The sequence below is a fragment of the Bombyx mandarina genome, chromosome 10 (genome assembly GCF_030267445.1).
Source record: "Bombyx mandarina strain Sakado chromosome 10, ASM3026744v2".
In the NCBI taxonomy this organism is placed as follows: Eukaryota; Metazoa; Arthropoda; class Insecta; order Lepidoptera; family Bombycidae; genus Bombyx; species Bombyx mandarina.
Window position 1 is genome coordinate 415311 of NC_143217.1, and position 23370 is coordinate 438680.

A 23370-nucleotide genomic window follows, 5' to 3' on the forward strand; every position below is an offset into this window, starting at 1 on the left:
AGTAAAACACAGATTAGCGCCGGTGTAAGCTTTTTGAAAGATAGGTGTGAATTTAATTTATTTAGAATGGGAGATTCTGATAGAAAAGGGTCAATTCAGGCAGTCGGTCGGTCGTAAAAACAGGCGTCTAATAAGAGTGTTCGTAAATCGGGCGGATCCGTAAGGACGTGTCCAAGGCATCGGCTGAGACTGGATTTTGCATGAACCGATTCCAAGGAGTAGTCAGTTGCGGCCACTACGAAAAGCGACTTTAGAGAAGTTGACTAATCACTGCTTTATCCCGATATTACAGCCCTGAGAAAAAAGGTTACTTTTAAATTTATATAATAGAATAACCAGTGTCTCACTATTCAAATCGGAGCTAATAATTACTTCGCGCTAGAAATATGATGGACGGTGGTTCAAGCGTCTGTGGGCTTACAATACAGTGTACCAGTAAAAAAATGTAGCCTATAATTGATGCCTTGAATCTGAAATGAACTTTAAGTTACTGTCTTGGCAATTTCAACATGTAGGGCAAAGCGATCGTATAGCTTCAAGGTCTTTTCTATAATTTGTAAACTGCGCCAAAAGCGGATGTTTTTACAAATGATATTATGGGGTTAATATGTTTGATGTATTGTATTTTCATATTCCTCTTTTCTCTTTTACTAGTTTGCTTTGTTCTTTTTTGTGTTAGTGTTTGTTTTGATCCTTATTTTAATTTTTAATAAATCTGTTGTTGTGACTTTATCTTAAATAAATAGGGTTTGAATATTTAGCTGTCGATAAAACCCTAAAATCAGTTAAGTGTAAAAAAAACAAGCACACGCGCATGCTATCGAAATTGCCCATATAATTATGTATTATACCTAGCAGGCGACTGTGACGAACAGACTTGTATATAAATTATGTATGTCTCAGAAATAAATGTATTTCAATTCCAATTCCGAAATCAGTTCATTTTATAGTATCTTCAAATGTTTTTATTGTCATTGCCAAAGTGACGTTTAATGCATTAAATTGATAATTTTCAAGAGATAAAGATAACGCGGAATCTATTTTCATCTCATTAGTCATCGTAAAAGTCAAACGAAGGAGACGCTCGTAACAGGATATTTAGAAATAGAATGGACTACCACGAAAAATAAATTAGGACATTCACTGAATACTTCCTGTTCGCAAGCTTAGATACTTTATTCTCTGCAGAAAGTAGGTGGAAAGAAAGTGTTTTGTTTTCGAAAATATCGGGATGAAATCATCTTCGTTACATAGAGTAATAATGTCAAACATAATTGTAAATAGACAGGGTTTTACAAAAACCGACTTCAAATGGAAAAATACATATTCCAAATCAAATTAGTATACACTAAAAACAATAATCATCGAAATCTGTTGGCAAGATATTGAGTTATTCATCTGTTTGTCGCGCACGTACTTAATGCAAATTTAAGACTTATATGGTTTTCTCATAGATACCATTATAATTATCAGAACTGGACTAAATTCGAATGGGACCACACGGGAAGCGTCAGCTTTCCAATAAATAAATAAATCATCAAAATCGATTCACCCAGTCAAAAGTTATGAGATAACAAACATAAAAAAACATATAGGTGAAATGAGAACCTTCTCCTTTTTTGAAGTCGGTTCAAAATCACTCAGTCGCAAGTAGCTTCGTATGTCTGGATGTATTTGCACTAGTCCGAAATGTATGCAATAGGGGAGCGCAGGATAGTCGAAACTTTAAAGCAGATCTTCTCGGCACTCTATTTTTCCATTATCAAATACAGCCAATAACTACAACTGTAGGACATTGGTCTTAATCATCATATCTACTACGAATAAATAACTTATATGTTTCTTTATGGGGATCGTCTCATTTTGCATGGTAAAACGTACAAGAAGTCATGCGAACTCGTAAGGCAAAGGGTGGGTAGACAATCGCCAGTACTGCAACGTTTGATTAAGCCTTATTTGTGTTGCTCTTCACTTTACTCTATGCTGTCATTTGTCGGGTTAAGACAATCTGCGAAATCGTGTAACTGTACCTAGAGGTGAGCAAGATAGTCCTAGTTAAATTACTCATTCGCAATTTAATTACGTTTTTTTTTTAACAATATCATCAATACATGGTGTTGTAGGGCGGTGTTCTTGTTGATAATAAAGTTTTGCGTTCGTTCATTGCTCAATCATCAATTTGGTTTCCTACTTGCCCAATTTCCATCGCGAAGCAGTAATATCTCCCGGTTTGAAGGGTGGAACATTTACAATGGAAACTTAGACTTCCTGTGATATATATGGGTTGCTATTAACCACTTAACATCGGGTGAGCAGTAAGCTCCTATAGAGGTATTTAAAATAAATAAAAATATATTATTTTACAGATAGTCGTAGTAGATTTGTATTTGTAAGATACAGCAATTGCAAAAATTTTCACTCAGTAAGCAAAAAGCAAACATCTGAGATCAGCAAATAAAAACTCGTCCACTGCGAAAGTCGAAATGACCTTACTTTTTTTCTTTTTAGTCACTACTGTGTCCAAACATGTAAAAAAAATCAAGGTCTTACGAACAGACGAAAAGATAGTCTTTCAATAACTTTGCTTCCGTCTTCAGTTTGTACTGTATACTTCTAGAGTCTAAAATCTAGGCTGATAAACGAAGTAAGTAATTCGCTTCTTCATCATCTTAAGGGAATTCGCGGAAGGCACAGACTTTCTTTCCGATTCATTGAAATTATGTAGCCTTATGCGACTAGACGCTAGTCTGGGGTGCACTGTGGATCGATACAATGTGTCTGGATAGTTCCATTCATACCTTATCGAACGCAGGGCACTCAACCGTAAAAGGGTATGTCAGCGTTTCGAAAACGAGAAAGGAAGAGAATTTGCAAATACAACTTTTTGCGGAAACATGCAGTGGGGAATTTTTCTTGCACTTGGAACGTGAATCATGTTCGGTTCTTTTTGTTCGTTTGTCTCTCCTGATATTGAGAAATTTATGGTTGCAATGAATGCTGCGTGATGTTATAGTATACAGCAAGACTTCAGTTAAGAAACCAGACCGACAAACGTAGTCAGTTTTTATAAGACTGTTTCAAAGTAGCTTATTTATATTTTTATAGTTAATCATGAAACACGTTTCAAAGTTAAATGAATATTGCAAATAATGGTATTATTATTATCATCGAATTTTATCAGTTAATAATATAGCAGCACACTTCATTTTGTCAGTTACTGTTTCGATAGGATCACAAAGTTGACTATGTTTCATGGTCACTACGATGTCAACAGATTCCTGTAAGTACTTAACGCCTGGTGGGATAAGCTCACGTCTTCCGTGGCTATTTGTTAAAGCACTTTCTTGTGATTGTAATTTTACGTTTACAAGCCTTGGTGCTTCGATTTAAACATCAAATAAATTAAAGCATCTACATGCTTTACAGAACCACTAACACAACAGATAAGTCGTTAAATGGCTTTTTTTATTGCTTAGTTGAGTGGACGAGCTCACGGCCCACCTGGTCTTAACTAGTTACCGGAGCCCATAGACATCTACGACGTAAATGCCGCCACCTACTTTGAGATATAAGTTCTAAGGTTCTCAGTATAGTTACAACGGCTGCCCCACCCTTCAAACCGAAACGCATTACTGCTTCACGGCAGAAGTAGGCAGGGTAGTGTTACCTACCTGTGCGGACTCAAAAGACCAGTAAAAAGTTGTTTGATGAAACTGTCTCCGTTCAAGTTACTTTGAACTTTATTCAGAACTGTCTTTCTTTAATATGTAAGGTTAGGGCGTACTAAGCAGAATTAGGTAGATAAACTCGTTAGCATTTGACAAAGGACGTAGCCTGGTCAGGGTCGACGGTAACACGACCGCCGCCGCGCCGGCGGCTTCTCAACGCACAACAACTACAAGAATATACAGAATCTCATTATATAATAATTGCCAAGTAATTTAATGTCATTTTTCAAGTCATAGCTTGTTGATAATCATCTTCCAGTTGGTCGAATCATCTACAGAAGAATGAAAGTTTAAAGTTAAATGTTGATTTGAAGTTATACGAGGCAATAAGGTAACGTTTCGAGGCCCTTAAATAACAATATTAGAGTAGATATGATATAAGAGTCAAATAAGACTTCAACAATAATAAACCGCTTTAAAACAGCATTTCCGAGGTTTGTATGAAACGGTATCTTACAGAATATATCCCTTACGTTAAATTATCGTGGAACAGATTGCTCTGAGCGGTAAGCCCGCCAGCTTTAATTCATTCATAATAATATTTTATGTAGTATGTTTCAAAACACAAATCACCGTACCGGTTTCATATGGAGTCAATTTATAAAACCGTGGTCAATGTCGTCAAAATTATCCACAATTACTAGTAGGTACATCTACTTCATATGATTTCATAGCTAATAATATCTAGCAAAAACATCCGTAGTTAACTTTCCTTATTAATGTTTGTTCAAGTAAGCATTTTGGGTAATACGTTGTTTACGAGTTTGTTTTTGGATGGCGTAGATCAGTGATTCTGAACCTTTTTTTGTTGCGGCATATATTTAACGAATTCTAAATTTGGCGGCACACAAAGAAAAAGATAAAAATTATTTACTTACTACCGAATCACATACATTTGCCAATTTTAACGAAAGAAAAGGTGCAGTAACTACTATGCAACACCTTGTGAATCCAACTATCACTAAAACAACACGTTTTGTACGCAGAAGTGGCAAGTGTGCGCCGACTTGTGACATATTCCTGTTGCTATGCACGCCGCTTCATCATAATTTGGCACTAAGAAAAACCGCGTTGCAAAGCAAATAATAAAGTAATTTATTTTTTTGTGGATTTAAATATATATTCATGTTAAAAATATTTTTCTTTTTAAATGATATAGTTTAATAATATTAACATTATTGTATATTTGCAAAATTCGGCGGCACACTTTTGAAATTTGGCGGCACACAAAAGTGCCGCGGCACAGTGGTTGAGAATCACTGGCGTAGATTGACCAACGAACTCGCAGTTGCCTTAACTCATAGCAGTGTCATAAGCGCCACGCGACCACATCTGGACTGCAGGCTTATGATCAGCGTAATAGTTATGCCAAGATAACTTGTACTCCGCGCTGTATGATTTGCTCATTGAAATTTAAGAATCCTTTTTTCAATAGGATATCGTTAAATTCTATTAAATGTTTCGTATTTGATTTGATCATTATTAATTTAAGCTAAGCGTCGCTAGAACACCTTAGATACAGGTCACTGAGGAAATTAAGTTAATATAAAAAAAATCGCAATTTCAAATGTCGAAAGTCTGCTTTAAAATCAAGTGATGAAACCATTTTTACTGCGATTTGCGGTTAAATTTAGCAAGATAACACACGAATATGTTGTTATTTCCAACGTCCAATAGGTACATACAAGAAAATGACATTTTTCTCATTTCCCTCATTAGGAATCGTAATTCGTGTTTACTGTACCAGATCGTTCTTATGTTAAATTCATTTTGCCACGCTTCCGATCCTCTTTGGTTTTATGAAGTATTATTACTAAGAGGACCGTCAAGGTTTATTCACGAAGACCTGGTTACTCCTTTAAGAATTAGATTTTAACTTATAACTTTTATGCACTACAAATGCACAATTTAACCCAGAAATCAATTGATGCCCATGGTCAAAGCTCGTACAAAGATACTGGAAGGTGGCTTGTCCGCCAGCTGTTTTGATTTATATTTTTATATCAAATGTTATCATAGCGTACTAACTGGACAACGAAATGTACATAATATAAAAAGGCGAAACACCACTCAGTCATCACGATATCTGCGAATCTATTCGTCTCATAGAATTCATGAATTAAGCATAAAAAATCCTTCTGCGATATAGGCGATCCCCAACAACGGGTTTGCCAATGGACTCAACAGGAGCACACTTCAATACAAGCAGGAAACAGTTCGAATTACTTAAACTGGTTAATTAGTTGACATTACAGAACGTATTACATGGCTACTTCCCTCCTCCCATGCGCTTGTTACTTCAAATAGGCAAGAGCCATAAACATTGCGACACATCTTTTAGGTCAACCACAAGCAAGTGTTTCTTCAATGTTTTAATGATTTTAATTATATTCACAGGCGGTCGTTGCTTTTAGAGGATGTTGTGTAAAGTTTAAGCCAGTTTAATTAATGGAATGTGGTATGTATGTACGTACGATTTCATTTTAAAATAATTATACATATTTGAAACGTCCTGAATGGTATGGTATGTCTTTGTAAGACAGTAATGAGATAAGAGCAAGATAAAATTTTAAAACATTTTTTTATCATAACCTGACTTTTGTATTGCCTCGTTGATTTTGGCGGTTTCCGGAACATCGGACATCAGGATGTCGCTTGAGAAATGTCGAAGTTTTAAATTGATCAGAAACAATGAATCTTTAATCAATCAATGAATATCTTTTTGTAACCAAAATGCATGACAGCTAAACTGCAAAGACAAGCACAATGTGGTACTGTCGGAATTACTCACAACTTACGATGAGAAATGCTATTTAATATAATAATTGAATAGAAAAATATCTTTATTATACCAAGAGATGCAGAGGGATCTTGAGTACAATGATAGCCGACGTGACATACCACTGTCGTTATCATAATAAAAGCATTCAACTATTGTATTATCAATTATCCAGATTCCCCTTGAATTTTCTTCTGGATTACGTGTGCTGAGGGGCACATCCGAGAAAACAAGCAATTATCTACGGACAGACGCTGAATACCACTATATGTCACAAATTCATGGTCACTAATCGTCGAACAAGAAGGCGCTTGTCTTAATTCAATTTTACACAGAAAACTCTACTCAGATGTTTGTCGGATTTTTACTGCCCATATTTTTTTCGAAGTATACATAAATGTTTGTGACTTGCTTCGTGGTATGTGCGTCCAAAAGTCGCTTATACGTTTGTGTTAAAACTTGTTACCGTTATTATTGACACTTCATGGAAGGTTTTAGCACTATTAACGGAAGACTGGGGGAACGTGGCATGTAACGTTACTGGTGGTAGGACCTCTTGTGAGTCCGCGCGGGTGGGTACCACCACCCTGCCTATTTCTGCCGTGAAGCAATAATGCGTTTCGGTTTGAAGGGTGGGGCAGCCGTTGTAACTTACTTGAGACCTTAGAACTTATATCTTAAGATGGGTGGCGCATTTACGTTGTGGATGTCTATGGGCTCCAGTAACCACTTAACACCAGGTGGGCTGTGAGCTCGTCCACCTATCTAAGGAACAAAAAAATAATAATATTTAAATTAATATTCTCGATAGTCAAAACCTAGCCAAATAAACGTGCATTGCATGTTTTATATCTGAAAATAAGACTGAAATAAGGCGAATTTTATGTTTATACTAGCTAACTCGTGGAACTTCGTACCACTTAACAATCAATGAATGTCGTGTCACGTTTTAACGGAACGAAATGTTACTCCTCCAATAATTAATTTTTAAAATATAAAATACGCCATTATCCGAATATTGTGGATATATCTCGTTGATTCGAAAAATTTATTTCAATACGTTCTTTAATTTGAGAAGAGAGTTTACTCTAATTACGGGACAGGATTATTTCCATTTAACAAATAATTATATCGAAACGTTCAAAATGTAACATAAATCTGAATAATTATGTATTCGTGCGCGCGTCGCAATAACTAATAATAAATCATTTAAAACAAATATTTTTATTGCTTCTCTTCTATGTACACAAACAGACATCACAATACGGATGAATGACAGACAAAGAGAAATATAGAATATAAACTACTCCGTCTAGACAGCAGGCTGGAGACTGGTTTTTATTGGTACAGATGAGCCGATTGACAACAAAGGAAATTTATCTGTATCTAGTGACAGAGAATGACGCCCGGGATATATTTAATTTTAGAAATAAATCATAGTTTACGACGAGAAATTATCGACTGATATCGGTGATCAGGAAAACTCAAGAAAATGTTACAATTTTATAATTTTTCTAGATTATTGGTTTGGATTTAAGATGTTTCCAATAATGCGGTATCATTTTTGAGCCCCTGGTCCATAGCAAATGTGTGTTACACAAAGCAGACGTAGTAATTTTCAAAAGGTCGAGTACGAAATGCCGTCGACATGCGGGACGCGTGTGTTTTTGTTATCAGATGTTCTAAATTTTCGCGAAGTAGCCACATCAATATAACCGAAGAAGTGGATGTAGATTTAAATTTGATATGGCAGGCGGATTGAATTTGTCACTTCTTTGCTCTGTAGGCTTTTTTGATTATGTTTTTTTTAATAGAGTAAAAGTAAAACTATTTGCAAACCTTATCAAATGTTTTACTTATTCAATCCACACTCATAAAGAATTTTCCACTAACTTCTATTAAGTAATGACGTGGATTTAACGTGCAGATTTAAGAGTTATTTTTACTGCTTTTTGTTTGCTTTTCTACTGAGATTAAATAAATATATCAGTGGCAAAATTCCACTTTGCTTAGTAAGTGATAAAATACTTCCCTGAATATGAACAGGGTGTCGTTATTGCGATTTTCTTTTTAAGACGTAATTTATGTTAATTTAAGATACTAGCAATAATATTTGCAGATTTGTTCATTTATCCAAATGAGTTGAAATGTTGTAAGCACCGTTGTAATTGTTCGTACTTAAAGCAATATTCTGGTCTAGAAATAAAAAGAAATCATTACACGGATTTTTCAAAATTCAAACCCATTCTGGCTGAGCCCTTGCTCGCCCACCTGTCCTTGTAAAACTGGAAAGGCCTCAGGGCCACCAGTAAACTCTCAATCATAAAAAAAAGTAGAATTATTTTCGGAGATATAGTGGATTTCGTGACGCAGCATCTGAGTCGACCGACTGGAGCGAATCACACAATACACTTATTAGATTAAAGATTGAAGAGAAGAGAAATTAAAGATTGATAATGAAATTTACTTCTATATTTACCTTTACTCGGTATACCTTTATACGGAAACTTTTAAATAAGTATTAAATATTATTATCAGATTTCTTCTACTGGAATTGTTACTCCAACTTCCTACGGTACCTAAGTTGCTATTAACGTCTCGCGCGGTGTATTCACTAGTATTAAATAGTTTAGAATAGGTATTTATCTAAAGCAGTAAAAAGATAAACATTTCTTAGTATACATTATGCAGTAAGCGTCGTAGGTACATGATGAATAAAATAGTTAAGCTCGGGAGTGTAGGTGGTGTGATTTGCACTTCCTTAACGTTCGGCCCATATAACTGATTCAAATTGATTCACTCACTGGCGCCGCTGAACTATGTTGTGTACACTTACGTACAAAAGACTATCAAAATTATTTCACTTTTCCTGCCGATATAAATCAATCCACTTTTTTTTCCTACCTATGCTGATAGCTTTGAGAGGCTATTTCAGCTTCACCCTAATGTAGGTGAGCTCACAGGACTCAAACCGGAGTGTGGCTAACACTGGCCCTAGCATGAGCAGTGCTTCGCAGAATCTACCACCGGGTCGGTAGCGCGACCCATGAGAAGATCCGGCGAGAAACTCAGTGGGCTGTGTCTACGGGTTAACCAATCCAGAAGATAACAATAACGTTGCGGCGAATATGGGTAGCGCATTGTAAGCCTTCTTAGTGGTAGACCACATAGATCTGCCATCTTCCGCTGAAAGAGATGACCTCCAAAGATCCTTAGAATGGCTAGACGTAATATTTTAAGATTTCTTACACCGACATGACAGTCCGATGTGGCTCGATTTAAATTTTGAATTAAAAATAAAACACTTGTTTTTTTTAAGCATTCTTAATGTAAGATGTTGTTAACAACTTCTTAGTCTGTGTAGCGTAACCTGTTTTTTTTAATATATGCTTTACAACTGTTTTAGTGATGGAACTTTAAGTATTTCAAACAACTATTCAACTTCCAATCTAGTTGCACGAGTTTCGGCTATGCGCTGTCATTGTCTGTATAATTTTATAATCGTAGAGATGATCTCGTGTTTCCTTGATAGGGTTTTTTTTATGATCTTTGAAAAACTCGTTTGTAAAAACCGGGATTTTGTTGAAAGTTTCTATTTTTTAAATGTGAATGAACTAATGTTGGGGCTACTTAATTTATTATTTTTTTGTTTATTTTTTTAAGGCGACTTTAATGTTTCGAGCTTTCGAAGACGGTTTTAATTCCGCATGCGCTCGTTCTTTTTCCACTCCGTCCAGCCTATAACAACTATACAGTCCGGTTAAAACATTTGAAGAGCCAATAAAATTGAGACTAGTTAAACCTCTTTTGCGTCAACTCAAAATCCGTCAACAACACAATAATATTCCGATTTATTAATTTATCTATGTATCTAGATTAACATAAAAGACTTGTGCGAATATTTAACGGTAACTACCGTCAGCAAAACCGGTGCGTAACCGGTTTCACTTCGCGATCTATATATGGAAACCGATCGTTTGGTATATTACCGGTTTTCGTTGTCACCAGTAATTTCACAAAGGGATCAATTTTGCTTTTTTCGGTGTATGAGATGGTTCATTTCTGGCAATATCATTATTGAGAATTTCCTTGTACATAAGCAAGATCAATCAGAGAGCTGAAGCATTTTATAGAAACTTTAAAAGCGATTTTCTTATCAGCAGTTAAATATTGATAAAATTATGTGAAATTTTTCAAATTTTATTAATGATTGGGAGCAGAAATAAATATAGTTACAAAACATTTTCAGGAGCCAATTTTATTACAATTTGAAGTCCTATAAGTTATTACAACCTTTAATGTAATAAAGCATCATGATAGATGAATGGAATAACTATACAATATGTCATAAATTTATTTATAGATTACAATTGTAAAATAACATCAACCATCCCATTAAAATCGATGAGGGATTTGAGGGGTATTTTAGCGGTGGATGGAATAAAAATACAATTTGTCAGTTACTATTGATGACCACAAGAACTGTAAAACGTTCAAAGTATCAGCAAGTATTCATGGACATTCTAAATGTGAAGTCATTTCTTAATAATTTAATTATTTGTTTTGAAATACTAACATTTTGGGATAATTGTCATCGGTGTCATTAAATGTGTTAAAATATTGTTACAATTCATGAACACTTTGAATATTAAAGAAAATAAATAAATAAAACATGTTACATTATTTACTGAGCTGTTACAACCCCGGAGCAGAGTTTATTCCACTTCCTCAAACCACAGTGTGTATCCAGATAAAATGATCTCTCCTACACAGTGTTTCCTGTACTACTTTGTGGCATCCTTCAAACTATATTTGAATTAGTCCAGAGCAGTAGGTTATAACTTTTTTGCTTCTCGTATTACTGATTTCTGTGACCAATGATGACCACTACAATGAGTCGTAAGAGTAAGCTATAAGTATACAGCTCACGTTAGCATAAAGCACTATCAGGTCATCTACCATTGAAGACAATAAGAATTTATCAATATTTTTGAGTATTATTATATTTTTGAGTATTATTATATTTTAATGTAATTTATATATTTCCTTTACATGCTTACATCATTAAAACGTAAACCGTTTAATTAGTAGAATATGACCAATTAATTCATGAATTTTTTAGATAAAAAATCTTTTTTATATTTTAAGCTTTATTTTATGTAATCAGATGGCTGATTTTAAAAACTTATCCACGTAAAATATAGTAACTAGCTAAATATCTAAGATACATATTATCTTATGTGTATAACCAATGTACGTACCTTCAAAGACATATTGTTTATTAATCGATTTTCAGCATTCAGCAACGAGGGTTGTAGTCATTATTTTTAAAAGATCAAAATATAATCACACCACTGTTTTACACCAGAAAGAATTAATTTTACAATGTTTACTGAATTATAACATCAAATAACTTAGTAAAAATGGATTTATTTTAAGTGTACGACAACGCGATATTCTTTGCGCCAAAATTTAAAGGTATCTTAAAAGACGTCCAACAACATCTACAATGACGTTTCGTCTGTTTTTCTGTTTAGAAACTTCAAAATTGTATAATTTTTTTTCTGACCTGGTAACTAAGACCTTTAAGTCATGTCTCATTTTAATTTAATTATTATTTTTATGAAAAATGATCATATGGAGTGAAATTAAATGAAATGAAGATGATTAATTTGAGACATTAATCAACTGGGATGAAATAAAAGGAAATGAGATGAAATAATATGGGATGAAATATAATCTCAGTAAAATGGTGGTGATTTACTGATATAAAATATGTCGTGATCTTATTTTATTAAATACATTGTAACAATTTCTTTGATGCAAGCCATAATAGTATATACTTAAAAACCTAACCTCCACTAGCTATTTACTAGTACTATGCTACTTACTTACTGTTAATTTTTACATTTTCTAATTCGTTACATCTGAATGTTTAGTTTAACACATTTTTAGTAAGTTATTTATTGGTAAATTGCTTAATAAGAATTAAGCAATGAATATGCACACAGTGAAAATTACTGTAACTTTGTAAGCTTCAAGGCCTTCAAGCCATTTTAAAATTCCTAAATTAAATCTAGTTACATTTGTCTCATTTTGACAGTTTTGATAATAATGAAAGGCTTATTTGACGTTTAGTTTTAGTAGGTAGGTGTAAGTAGAAACCTAATAACAACTCAATAACTTTAATTTTAATATTTCAATTTATTAAACAATAATATAAAAAAGCTATTGTCTTTAAAAAAGTTGCAATAAATCCAATTGTATTACTACATTTCTGAAAGCCTAGAAGTAGTGCTGCCATCTGTTTTTGTTTCAACTGACAATGTTTTCGTGGAGGAATAAGATCCATTTAAATTCACAGTATTCGTGGTTCATTCGATTGACTTGTTCACCATTAAATGTGTTCTTACACTTTCAGTAGCGCTTTTAGAGTCATACTTATCACTATGTACTGTTCTCAAATGTTCTCGGAGATTAGTTGCCATATTAGTAGGATAATTGCATATATGACACTTATACAAACAAAGACCTTTATGACGGCCACTTCGAAGGACATGTTTTCGTAGATTTTCCTGAAAAACATATTTGCTTTTATTCAAAATTAAAGACGTTATTCGATATATTTTATACCAAATATATAAAAAAAAAACGATTAAAAAATATCTATTGATCTATGTATCTGATTATTTTTAAATATTGTTTTAACTCGTTTCTTAATTTATGAATTTTTCTAATTCTATTAATAATGAGTATTCTTATTAATTACCAAACTTCCACATGTAAACTGGCAATATGGACAGCCATAGGGTTTGATTCCTCTGTGACAAAGCATGTGTCTTTTGAAATGACTGGCTTGGTCCGTCTTGAAAGAACATAAGGGACATTCGTGGTGTTTTATTCGTTCGCCATGTGTTCGTCGGTGTCTGCAATTGTTTATAATAAATAAAATTAAGTGCATGCTCGCGACATCTATCTGTTGTATAATTAAAGAAATAGTTTAAAAATGTTAGCGCCATCTATCGTAACTGTTGCTTACTAATAGTTGAACTGTAGCTGCATTTTAATGGTTCAGCCAGTAGATACTAGATGTCACTATATACATGTCTTTAATCTCGGTAAAGATTACTAATAATGCAGTATTTACCTGGCTAATTTACTAATAGTGTTTGCCACATAAGTACATTCTTCATGTGGACATTGCAGCATAGCACCGGACCTCGAAAGCTCAGTACAGTCCACAGCTACGTGACGGGTTAAAGCAGATCTGAAGTAGAAAAAAAACGTAAAAAGTAAAAATAGTAAAAAGCACAGTGGTGGATACCGATGATAGTAAAAATATTTTTGAGATTTCTTATCAGATTTTTTTTTCTGCCTAAGCTGATAGCCTTGAGAGGCTATTTCAGCGTAACCTTAGCTAGTAGGTGAGCTCACTGGACTCAAACCGGAGTGATGCTAACACTGGCCATAGCAAGAGCAGTGCTTCGCAGAATCTACCACCGGATCGGAAACGCGACCCACTGAGAAGACCCGGCGAGAAACTCAGTGGGCTGTATCTGTGGGTTAATTCACTCGTCGAGCCCATCGTCGCAAGCGACGGGTTCGACGAGAACGATGACCGGTGCCTGTGGTGACTAAAAGCACGGTTAATGGACCGGGAGGATCCGTAATGACGTTCAGAATTTTCATTTCTATGTTTGGTACTGAAAACCAAGTTTCTTTTTATAATTGCGTATGTTTAAATTTTGTTGCAGATGAGCAGACGAATGCCGGTCCCACCAATGTGCCCCTGGCGGCAAACGTAGGGGAGCTATTCCAACTCCATACAAATTTGAGTTAACTTTTACCCGATTGAGAAGTTAAAAACTCGCATTAAATTTATTGGTAATAAGTGATAACCGGAAGCCAGAGATAGCACAAGAGTCACGACATGAAGCGGAAGTGTCCATGTATTTGGAATGCGTGAGAAAATAGTACTTTATGGAAAACTTGTTATTTCGTAATATTCATAATATGATAAATACGGGCTTATTTAATTTAGTCTTTGAAAACTAAAGAAATCTAACAATGTTATTACAGGTACGTTATATTTTCTATAATAAATGATTTCTCAATTATCTATTTGCGACAAAACAAGTGTCATTTTTAACCAACTGTTCTAAATTCAAATAACATCCTTTAGGAGGACTTAGCAGATTTCCTAGCCCTCAAACTGGCAGCCCCGCGCCGGTTGACTTAGAATTGCATTAATGCAAGTGGCAATAACGCGGAGATATTGCACAAGTTGGGCTCATCAGCGGCGCTGCATGCAGTGTGCGCGGACTGCAGCTCGCGAACGATTAAACTTTTGTAATGGACGCGTTGACTTGATTCATACGAGCGGTGGTTACTTTGAATTGAACTTAGCCTTCAAATGACTTTAGGATGAAATTTCCTAACTACAAACATAGACTTACTTACGTATAACGCTTCTGAAGTTAAATAGTGTCAACGATTTTTTATGTTATTTTTTAATTAAAGTTGTTTGACTTCGTTGTTAGCCATTAAGTAAATTACTTTAGAAGAGGTCTAATTGATTGATTGAATTCATTGTTAAAATTCGAAACACTAAATAATGATGAATAAATATAGAGTGCAATATAACAACTTCATTCTTTACATGTTTATATCAGTTAATCATAAAATAAGATAGACACAAATAAACAAGTGCGGGCCAAAGTAATTGAGCGCACGATTACACCGATGAGCCGTCCGCAACATCAGAGCTCGAATAACAAACACGTGCGTACAATAAACTGTACCTATCTCGTATATTTCGAACGGCTGAAAATATCGCGTGCATCCGGGCAAGAATTTATTACTGCAGGGCATAAAAATGTCAGCGTTGGCAACACGGCGGGCGAGATGACGGGCGGGATGACGGGCGAGATGACGGGCTCCCGGCGCATTATCAAAGTGGTACATGTCAAGTTATGATCGCGTCACGACGGCGCGAAGGAATTGTAGTGACAGTTGACAAGGAGCGCATCCGCCGCGACGCGGACTTCTGTTTAGTCGTTGTTGGAGCCGACAGTGTGATTCGCGGTTTATTTCTGTGTATTCATGTGTTGAGGTTTGGATGTTTGGTGGGAGGGGAGGTTTGTTGAATGGTTTGGACGATACATCTGCCGCTTTACTGCTGTGTTGCAGAATAGTGGTCAATCTTAAATTAGCATACCTATTCCGTTTCAAAACATCGACGAGCAGCCGACTTGTTTGAAATACTTCAAGCCTGGAAGAATCAAACAACGAGACTCACTCACCTACTATTAAAATTTTCTCCACATTTCTCGCATTCCCAATCAATATCCGGATCCTCGATTCTTTCAACTATCGGCACTCTGGGCATCTTGCCGGTGGTACCGTGCTCGTTTTTTTGATGGTTTACCAAAGTCGTCTGCCTGGTGAAGTTCGCTCCGCACGTGCCGCAAACAAATGGTCTTTCAAAGGTATGCTGCCGCAAGTGCTGACGCAGGGACGCCTTCTTAAAGCTCTTAGGGCAAAGCGGGCACGTATATTTTTGGAAGATCTTTTCAACTCCTTTAATTATTTTTGTTTCTTTAACCGGCTCGGTGTGTAGAACTTCGTGAAAGAAGCATTCTGCTTGCGAGTCTGTCGTAAAGAGACATTTGCTGCAGTTCCAAAATATGGACGCGTTGGAAGTGGAAGGCTGGAATTTACAAGCTTCGGATCTGATATGCCTGGTCACTTCTTGGGAGAATATGAAGGTCATTCCGCATTTGGGGCATCTGAAAATTCATGAAAAGTTTTTAGGACTTTTTTACGAAATCATCTTTTAATTAGCATTAGTGATGGTAGTTCGGAATTACTGCTCGTCTTTATCAAAGAGTCACCGCATCGGGTGGTTTAAGGTTGTGTGCATATAAATGCTGTTTCATATATGCACACGCACACGACACTTACACCTCGACGTGGTGGTGGCGTGTCACACGGTACTCAAAGAGCTCGTTTACCAGAGTACACCAATAAAGCCTTACTTTTTTCTTATATCGGGATGTACTATCCGAATATGTTCCTTTAACATCAAGATGTTTCTCAAAACGACTTTCTCAGTACAGTAAGGGCATTTCTTGTTCAAGTCCTTTGTGGATCCTCCTTTTAGCCTGATGCGGTTTTCTCTGCTTTTGATCCTGTGTTCAGAAGTCTGCCGATGTATCTTGGCTTCCAAAGAAGTTTTAAACGTTTTCATACAAACGAGACACAAGTAAGCTTTCTGTTTGTGCTTTCTTTTCAAATGGGCAGCCAACGTTAATGAAGATTTGAACTTCACTTTGCAATGCTGACAACGATGGAATTCTTGGTAGTCATCTGTTCCTGTATAAGCCAATGGATGACTTGTTTTGATGCTGTGCTTTTTCATCTCAATATTATATTTAAACTCCATTGAACAAGTCTCACATTTGAAGATTGTCTTCTTCCTTATGATGATCGGCATGGATCTGTTGACGACGGCCACAGCTTCGCTATGAGTTGGACTCGATAAGTGGTCAAGCATCTCTTGAGAAGTCTCGCATTCGAATTTACAAAAAGAACACCAGAATCTACCCTCAATTAAATTTGTTTTCTCTTGATGTTCTTCTGTGAACCAATGCTGCATAAAATTCGATAGCCAATTAGTGTAAAACTTGCATGGATTGCATTGGAAGGGTGATTGGTGTACTATAGCCACAATGTTGTCGAGTATGAGCTTTTGATAAACTTCGCTATCTACGGCGGTTGTTTTTCTAAAGTGGTAGTGGGAAATCAAGTGCTTGCCCATCAAGTGTCGTCTCACCCTGGAGTCACAACCGATACAACGGATGAAAGTAGTTTTCCTTTTACGCTTCTTCAATTGTATTTTGACGCTTACTTTCGTGGCTTTTGTTTTTTTCCTCTGAGTGCGAGTGTATATACCATCGTTAACAAACCGAGACGGACGAATGGTGCGCTTCGGTTTGATTGGTTTTAAATGACCAGAATATTCCAATTCACGTTCGGGAAGAACTTTCTTTATATGTAAACTGGACTTTAAATGTTTGTCGTAAACCGCTCGGGAACCAAGTCGTCTGTTGCAAGGACCACACCAGTACTGTATGGAACCCTTACTCTGAATGATTGGTTGCATAATCTGAGTTTTCTCATTGGCTCCAGGTACCCATTTGCCTTTAGTATGCCCTGGAGGTGGAGTTTCATCATCTTCATCGCGATCTGGTAAATCAGATTTCCATTTACCGGTCTGCTCGCCATCGTTTGGATTCCAAGCTTGGTCGGGTGAAGTTGGTCTCCATTTACCTCCTGTATAATTCGGTGGCGGTTTCCATTTTTGACCGCTAACGTGTTCATCATCGTCATCGTCCTCAGAGCCTTCCGAATCATCACTTTCGTCGTAGAGATCAAAAGAAACATCTTTCTTTACGGAACCGCTTATACTTGCAACGGCATTGATCAGTTTAGTATGATTGTCTACGCTGGTATCTGTGGTCAAACTGTGGCCTCCAATCCAGTGTTCACCTCGGCTATCCAGTGGGCTTACTCTTTGACTGGATGTGGACGGTGCATTCTTACTATCAGAAGGTTTCGTTGTAGAAACGGGTGGGGTAAGACTTGTCTTTTTCACACTGCTTTGGAGTTCTAGAGATTGGAAGAAGATGTCAGCACCCAAACTGCAGCTTGGGTCGAGAGTGTCGATTGGCGGTAGATCAGGTCTCTTGTTGACTTTGGCCTTGCCGCACTTGTCTTTTCTGTGCTTAATGTAGCTGTCCAGGCCTACGATCGTGGCGTTACATTTGATGCAGAGATGTTTGTCGTCATCATCATCATCGCGGAGAGATAACATCTGGAATGTTTGAACACAATTAGAGAAATTTATCCTTAAAATTTACAAGTTACTTAAAATTCGTATCATTTAAAACCGGGGCATCGCACAGCAATGCGGCGGTCTCGTGGGGCGTCTACATCAACCGAAGACTCCGTCACGGAACCTCGTCTAAAAATACACGTTTATTGTGGACTATTTCATGGGATATTTGGTGATCGTCAACAATGTCAGGATTAGTCTACAAAGGGGCCTTAAACGTTGCACTACAATTGCATAGTGCCGCCTAAATTGGAACTTTACATTGTGCAACTGAAGTGCATCGTTTTGATGCCCTTTCCGGTTTAAACTTGACTCTAAAAATGCCCAGCTGTGTTCCTAATATTTAATGTCCCGGACGAATATCCGTCCAATTACTTTTCTTGACTGAATCATCAACGCAGAGCCTGAACCACTTGGGCTAGAAACTTTAAAAATTGAGTGGTTAATGCCTTTAATATGGTAAGAATCCATCAAGAAAGAATTATTTTGAAATTTCATCTCTAAGGGGGATAAAAAAACGTTGCAAGAAAGCTCCTCATTTTCAAAGTAAGTTTACAAAATTTTCTATTACCCACCCATTTCTGGTACCGACTGGCATTTCGGCGTTTTTTCAAAAACGCATTCTTAAGTATGTGAATTGAGGGTTGAAAGTTCAACGCTAAATATTCTTATTTAAAGTTTATGATTTTTTTAATTAATTTTTGTTTTATATTTTATTATATAATACTTTCAGGATAATACCCTGATTAACCGTGGCGAAACCGGGCCAGGTCGTTAATAGGGAGGGAGTAAATAGAAACACTCCGTCTACTGTTAGACAGGAGCTTGGTATTTCTGAGGTCCGTGGAGGACGGTAGTCGAGGACCGCAACTGAGTCGGATAGGCTTCTCTGAATTCAACAGCAATAACATGGGCTCTCATGTTACATAACTGCTGAAAATCATATTTACATATACAAATCATTGATGTTTTCTATTTTAAGAGGTTAATATAAACAAACATTTAAATTAAAAAGTCAACAATAAAATTATCATCGCATCACCAACCCAAGTCACGGCACGTAAGCAAAGCCCGCAGCGTTTTAATGCCGCATTTTTAGTGTATTTGTGAACGAATCTTAACGAATTATAACCGCTGAAGTTTCCTCCTGTTTTGCATAAAGCGATTGAGTTGTTGAATTATTTGCATTGTTCCTGTAGCTGGTGCAGTCGTTACTCACTGTTGCAACGCTGTGGCAAAAATATTATTTCTTTTTTTTATATGTTTTCATTTATAAGTGTATACGGACTTTAGAAGCGACGTGACTTAATCCGTAGTTCTAATGAGGTAAAATCCAATTGAATAATGAGAGCTTAATCCCTAAACAGGCGCTAATGTAAAAACAAACATATATAAACAAACGATTTTATCTATGAACGAATAATAATATCGTGTAATAAATATACACTGAACTCTCACAAATATAAATGTAGTGCTTAGACGGGTAAACTGGTTACTGGAGACCATAGACATCACTACATGAATTACACATTAGGCGCCAAGTCTCAGTTGATAACTGTTCCACCCTTCTAACCGGAACGCATTACTGCTTCACAGGAGTAATAGGTATGGTGACGCTACATAACCATGCGGGTTTACAAAACGTCGTACCACCGGTAATTTTGCGTAATCACTAGTCTTTTTTTTCTTAGATGGGGAGACGAGCTCGTAGCTCACCTGGTGTTAAGTGGTAACGGGGCGCATAGACATTTATTACGTAAATGCAGCCACACACCTTGAGATATGAGTTCTAAGATCTCAGTATAGTTACAACGGCTGCCCCAACTTTCAAACCGAAATGCATTACTGCTTGACGGCTGAAATAGGCAGGGTGGTGGTATCTACCCGTGCGGACTCACAAGAGGTCCTGCCACCAGTAATTACACAAGTTATAATTTTGCGGGTTTCATTTTTATTACACGATATTATTCCTTCAACGTGGAAGTCAATCGTGAACATTTGTTAAGTACGTATTTCATTAGAAAAATTGGTACTTGCCAGCGGAAATCGAACATCGGCGTATTGCTACATACGAAATACGAATGCACCGGACGTCTTATCCTTTAGGCCACGACGACATAAAAATCTTAGAGCATATTCCGAGGCCACAGGAGTTGAGTTACCGCCATCCTGCCATTTCAGGCTCGCGACAGTCTCCTGTTTTCGTATGAAGGGTGGGACAGCTATTATTGCGACGTAGTTGGGAATTCAACTTCATTGCTTAATGCGGGTAGCAACATACACGCTCTGTTGCTACAGGCCAAATGGGTCATGACCGTCATGTCTAACAGTCTACCGTTTAAAACATAAAGTGTGAGTGCGTATGATTGGTGCCATGTTTACAACAAAACTAATAATGTCATGAAAAGGTTTTAGGAAATCAGAACACAGACAATAAATCATTTTTCCTAAGGGGCCTAATTGCTGCAGTAGAGGTTGGCTGACGACGTGCTCGAAGGTCGCTGTACTGGCGCAGGGCGAAGGACATGCTCCGAGGTGCGAAACGAATAATCATTAAATGTGGCTAACTACTACGGGTGCTAAACTCGATATTATTATTGAGGGATTACTGGTGACTCGAAGGCCTTTCCAGTTTCACCAGGACAGGTGGGCGAACAAGGGCTCAGTCAGGAGGGGTGGGATTGCGCTAACAGCCACCCGAGAGCCTCCAAAGGAGACCTAACAACTCAAGAGTAGCTGCTTTGCGAATGAATCTACTGGATCGTAATCGATCCTGAGAAGATCCGGCGAGAAACTCAGCGGGCTGATATTCAGGTTCGGTTGCACGTCGAACTCTTTGCCGAGTTTGACGACTATAGTAAGTCTAAATCAGGCAGAAACACTCTAGTATATAATGTAAAGATTTTAATATAAATTTTACATGTAGTTTTAGGATCGTACGGCCTTAATTTAAAACTAAACAGGCAATTTATTTGAGTTTTTTTTTTTTATATAATTTAAATGCCCGCTCGATATTTGAAGCACTGGCAGAGTTGTTTGTTTTTCTGAATTAGAAGAGTGACCTTGAAGACTGATGGATGTCAATAGTGCACTGGCTTCAACTGACGACTCGGGGCGAACTATTTTATTATTAAGTAGGTACTATCTTCTATAGTTAACAGGTAATCTTTAATAACACCGCTGTTGTCGATTAACACGAGGAAATTTCAAGGGTTCCAGTTTTTACCATTTCGCTACAGTATCCTTCAAAACACAAAAGCAATCGTATTCCCGTGGTACAACTCTAGAGTGACACGCGTCAATCGTCCTCGCGCCGCCTGACACCATTGTGGTTGACAAACAGCTGACAAATGACAGCTGACAAATGGCCGCGCTGTCACCGCCAAGTCGTTAACGTCATTATTGACAGTACACTTCGTGAAAAATTTTAAACAATTCCTATGCGATATTTTCTATTGTTTCGAATGTACAAATTAGTAAACTGATTAAATTGTCAAAATAATTGAAGATATAATTTTCTTATAATTTGATTATAATTTGCGTAATTACTGGTGGTAGGACCTCTTGTGAGTCCGCACGAGTAGGTACCACCATCCCGCCTATTTCTGCCGTGAAGCAGTAATGCGTTTCGGTTTGAAGGGTGGGGCAGCCGTTGTAACTATACTTGAGACCTTAGAACTCACATCTGAAGGTGCCATAGCAATAAAAAAAAAAGATAAACTTAAAATTGCCATCTAATAACCACCATCACCGAAATTCCGACCAGATGATGATGATGATGATGATGATGACCAGACTTGATGCAATGTCCCACCCTTCAAACCGGAATGCATGACTGCTTCACAACAGAAATAGGCAGAAAGGCAGTATCTACACGAGCGGGTTGACAATATGGACCCGCCCTATAAAAAGTAATCACATTATTTATAAATTTTGCGGGTTTCACGTGTAAATCGTTTGTGAGCGCGGATCATGTGTTGATCAAATAGGTATTTTGTAGACGAAATTCTCCTGTAAAACAGATTTGTACGGAAAAAAGCTATTGTATTTTACCTACATTCAGATTTTGCATGATGGAATCATACAATCATGATTCTTGTTCATTGTTCATTCTTGTTCATTTTATAACACCTCTAAAATTATACCCAAGGTCGGGAGCATGTTGCCGTATCACGAACAAAATGATCAAGCGTCAAGATTACCATAATTAAAGAAAATTAGGTTCATTGACTCATATAGTCACAGTATCTGTTTGACACTTAATTTAATATTTATTGTTATGGCGAGTTGAAATACCAGCTATTGGACAGCAAATTTATTCTAAATAATTATGACGAAAATAAGGCAAATATTCTTGGAGAAATAGCAATGTATGGTTCATCAATCAAAACACGATTAACATAACCAATAAACAGAAACTACCATCCCAGCTGGTAAAATGTTTAATTTTTTTTAGGATGGTAGGATCACTGGTGGTCCAAAGGCCTTTCCAATTTCACCAGGACAGGGGTGACTTGGACCTTTACTCTCATCATCTCACTAATATTATCTGTACTGGGCTGTGCAAGAAAATATGCCTTCCAGTGTGTACAAGTTTGCAAACTCCAAGCAGTCATTAGGTCATTACATTATCATTTTTTTTGTTTTGTTTTTGTATTGCATTTATCCCTGCTTTCCAATTTTATTACAGTGCATATATTGTATGCCTGTTTTATTTATTTATATATATTTTATATAATTCCTTTATTTATATCCTAAAACTAAACATGGTCAATAGCAACTAAACAAAAAATAATAAACTGAGGATATAAGCACTGTTTAGTCTTTGCTTTTTCGGTACTTTTAGGCATATAACATGCACCATGCACCGGTAACCGTTTTCGTTCAACTCGACATATGCGATGAAGAGTTCCACATGCAACCTAACCCATAGACATAGCCCTCTGAGTTTCTCACCGGATCTTTTC

General features: G+C 36.7%; 2 protein-coding genes across 2 annotated transcripts in view; both read right to left on the bottom strand.

The window, feature by feature from the left end:
• The window catches only part of LOC114249629 (uncharacterized), a 40614-nt gene extending 28587 nt beyond the window's left edge, over positions 1-12027 (bottom strand). The window contains exon 1 of the mRNA XM_089730107.1: positions 11769-12027. Within this exon, the coding sequence (XP_089586233.1) occupies positions 11769-11780 (12 nt within the window). The 5' untranslated portion in view covers positions 11781-12027. The remainder of the gene's footprint in view (positions 1-11768) is intronic.
• LOC114249656 (uncharacterized) overlaps positions 11769-23370 on the bottom strand; it is a 48371-nt gene continuing 36769 nt past the window's right edge. The window contains exons 2-6 of the mRNA XM_028183295.2: positions 16545-18382; positions 15810-16295; positions 13655-13774; positions 13277-13433; positions 11769-13082 (exon numbers count right to left, since the gene is read on the bottom strand). Coding sequence (XP_028039096.2) covers positions 12882-13082; positions 13277-13433; positions 13655-13774; positions 15810-16295; positions 16545-18382 — 2802 coding nt within the window. The 3' untranslated portion in view covers positions 11769-12881. The remainder of the gene's footprint in view (positions 13083-13276; positions 13434-13654; positions 13775-15809; positions 16296-16544; positions 18383-23370) is intronic.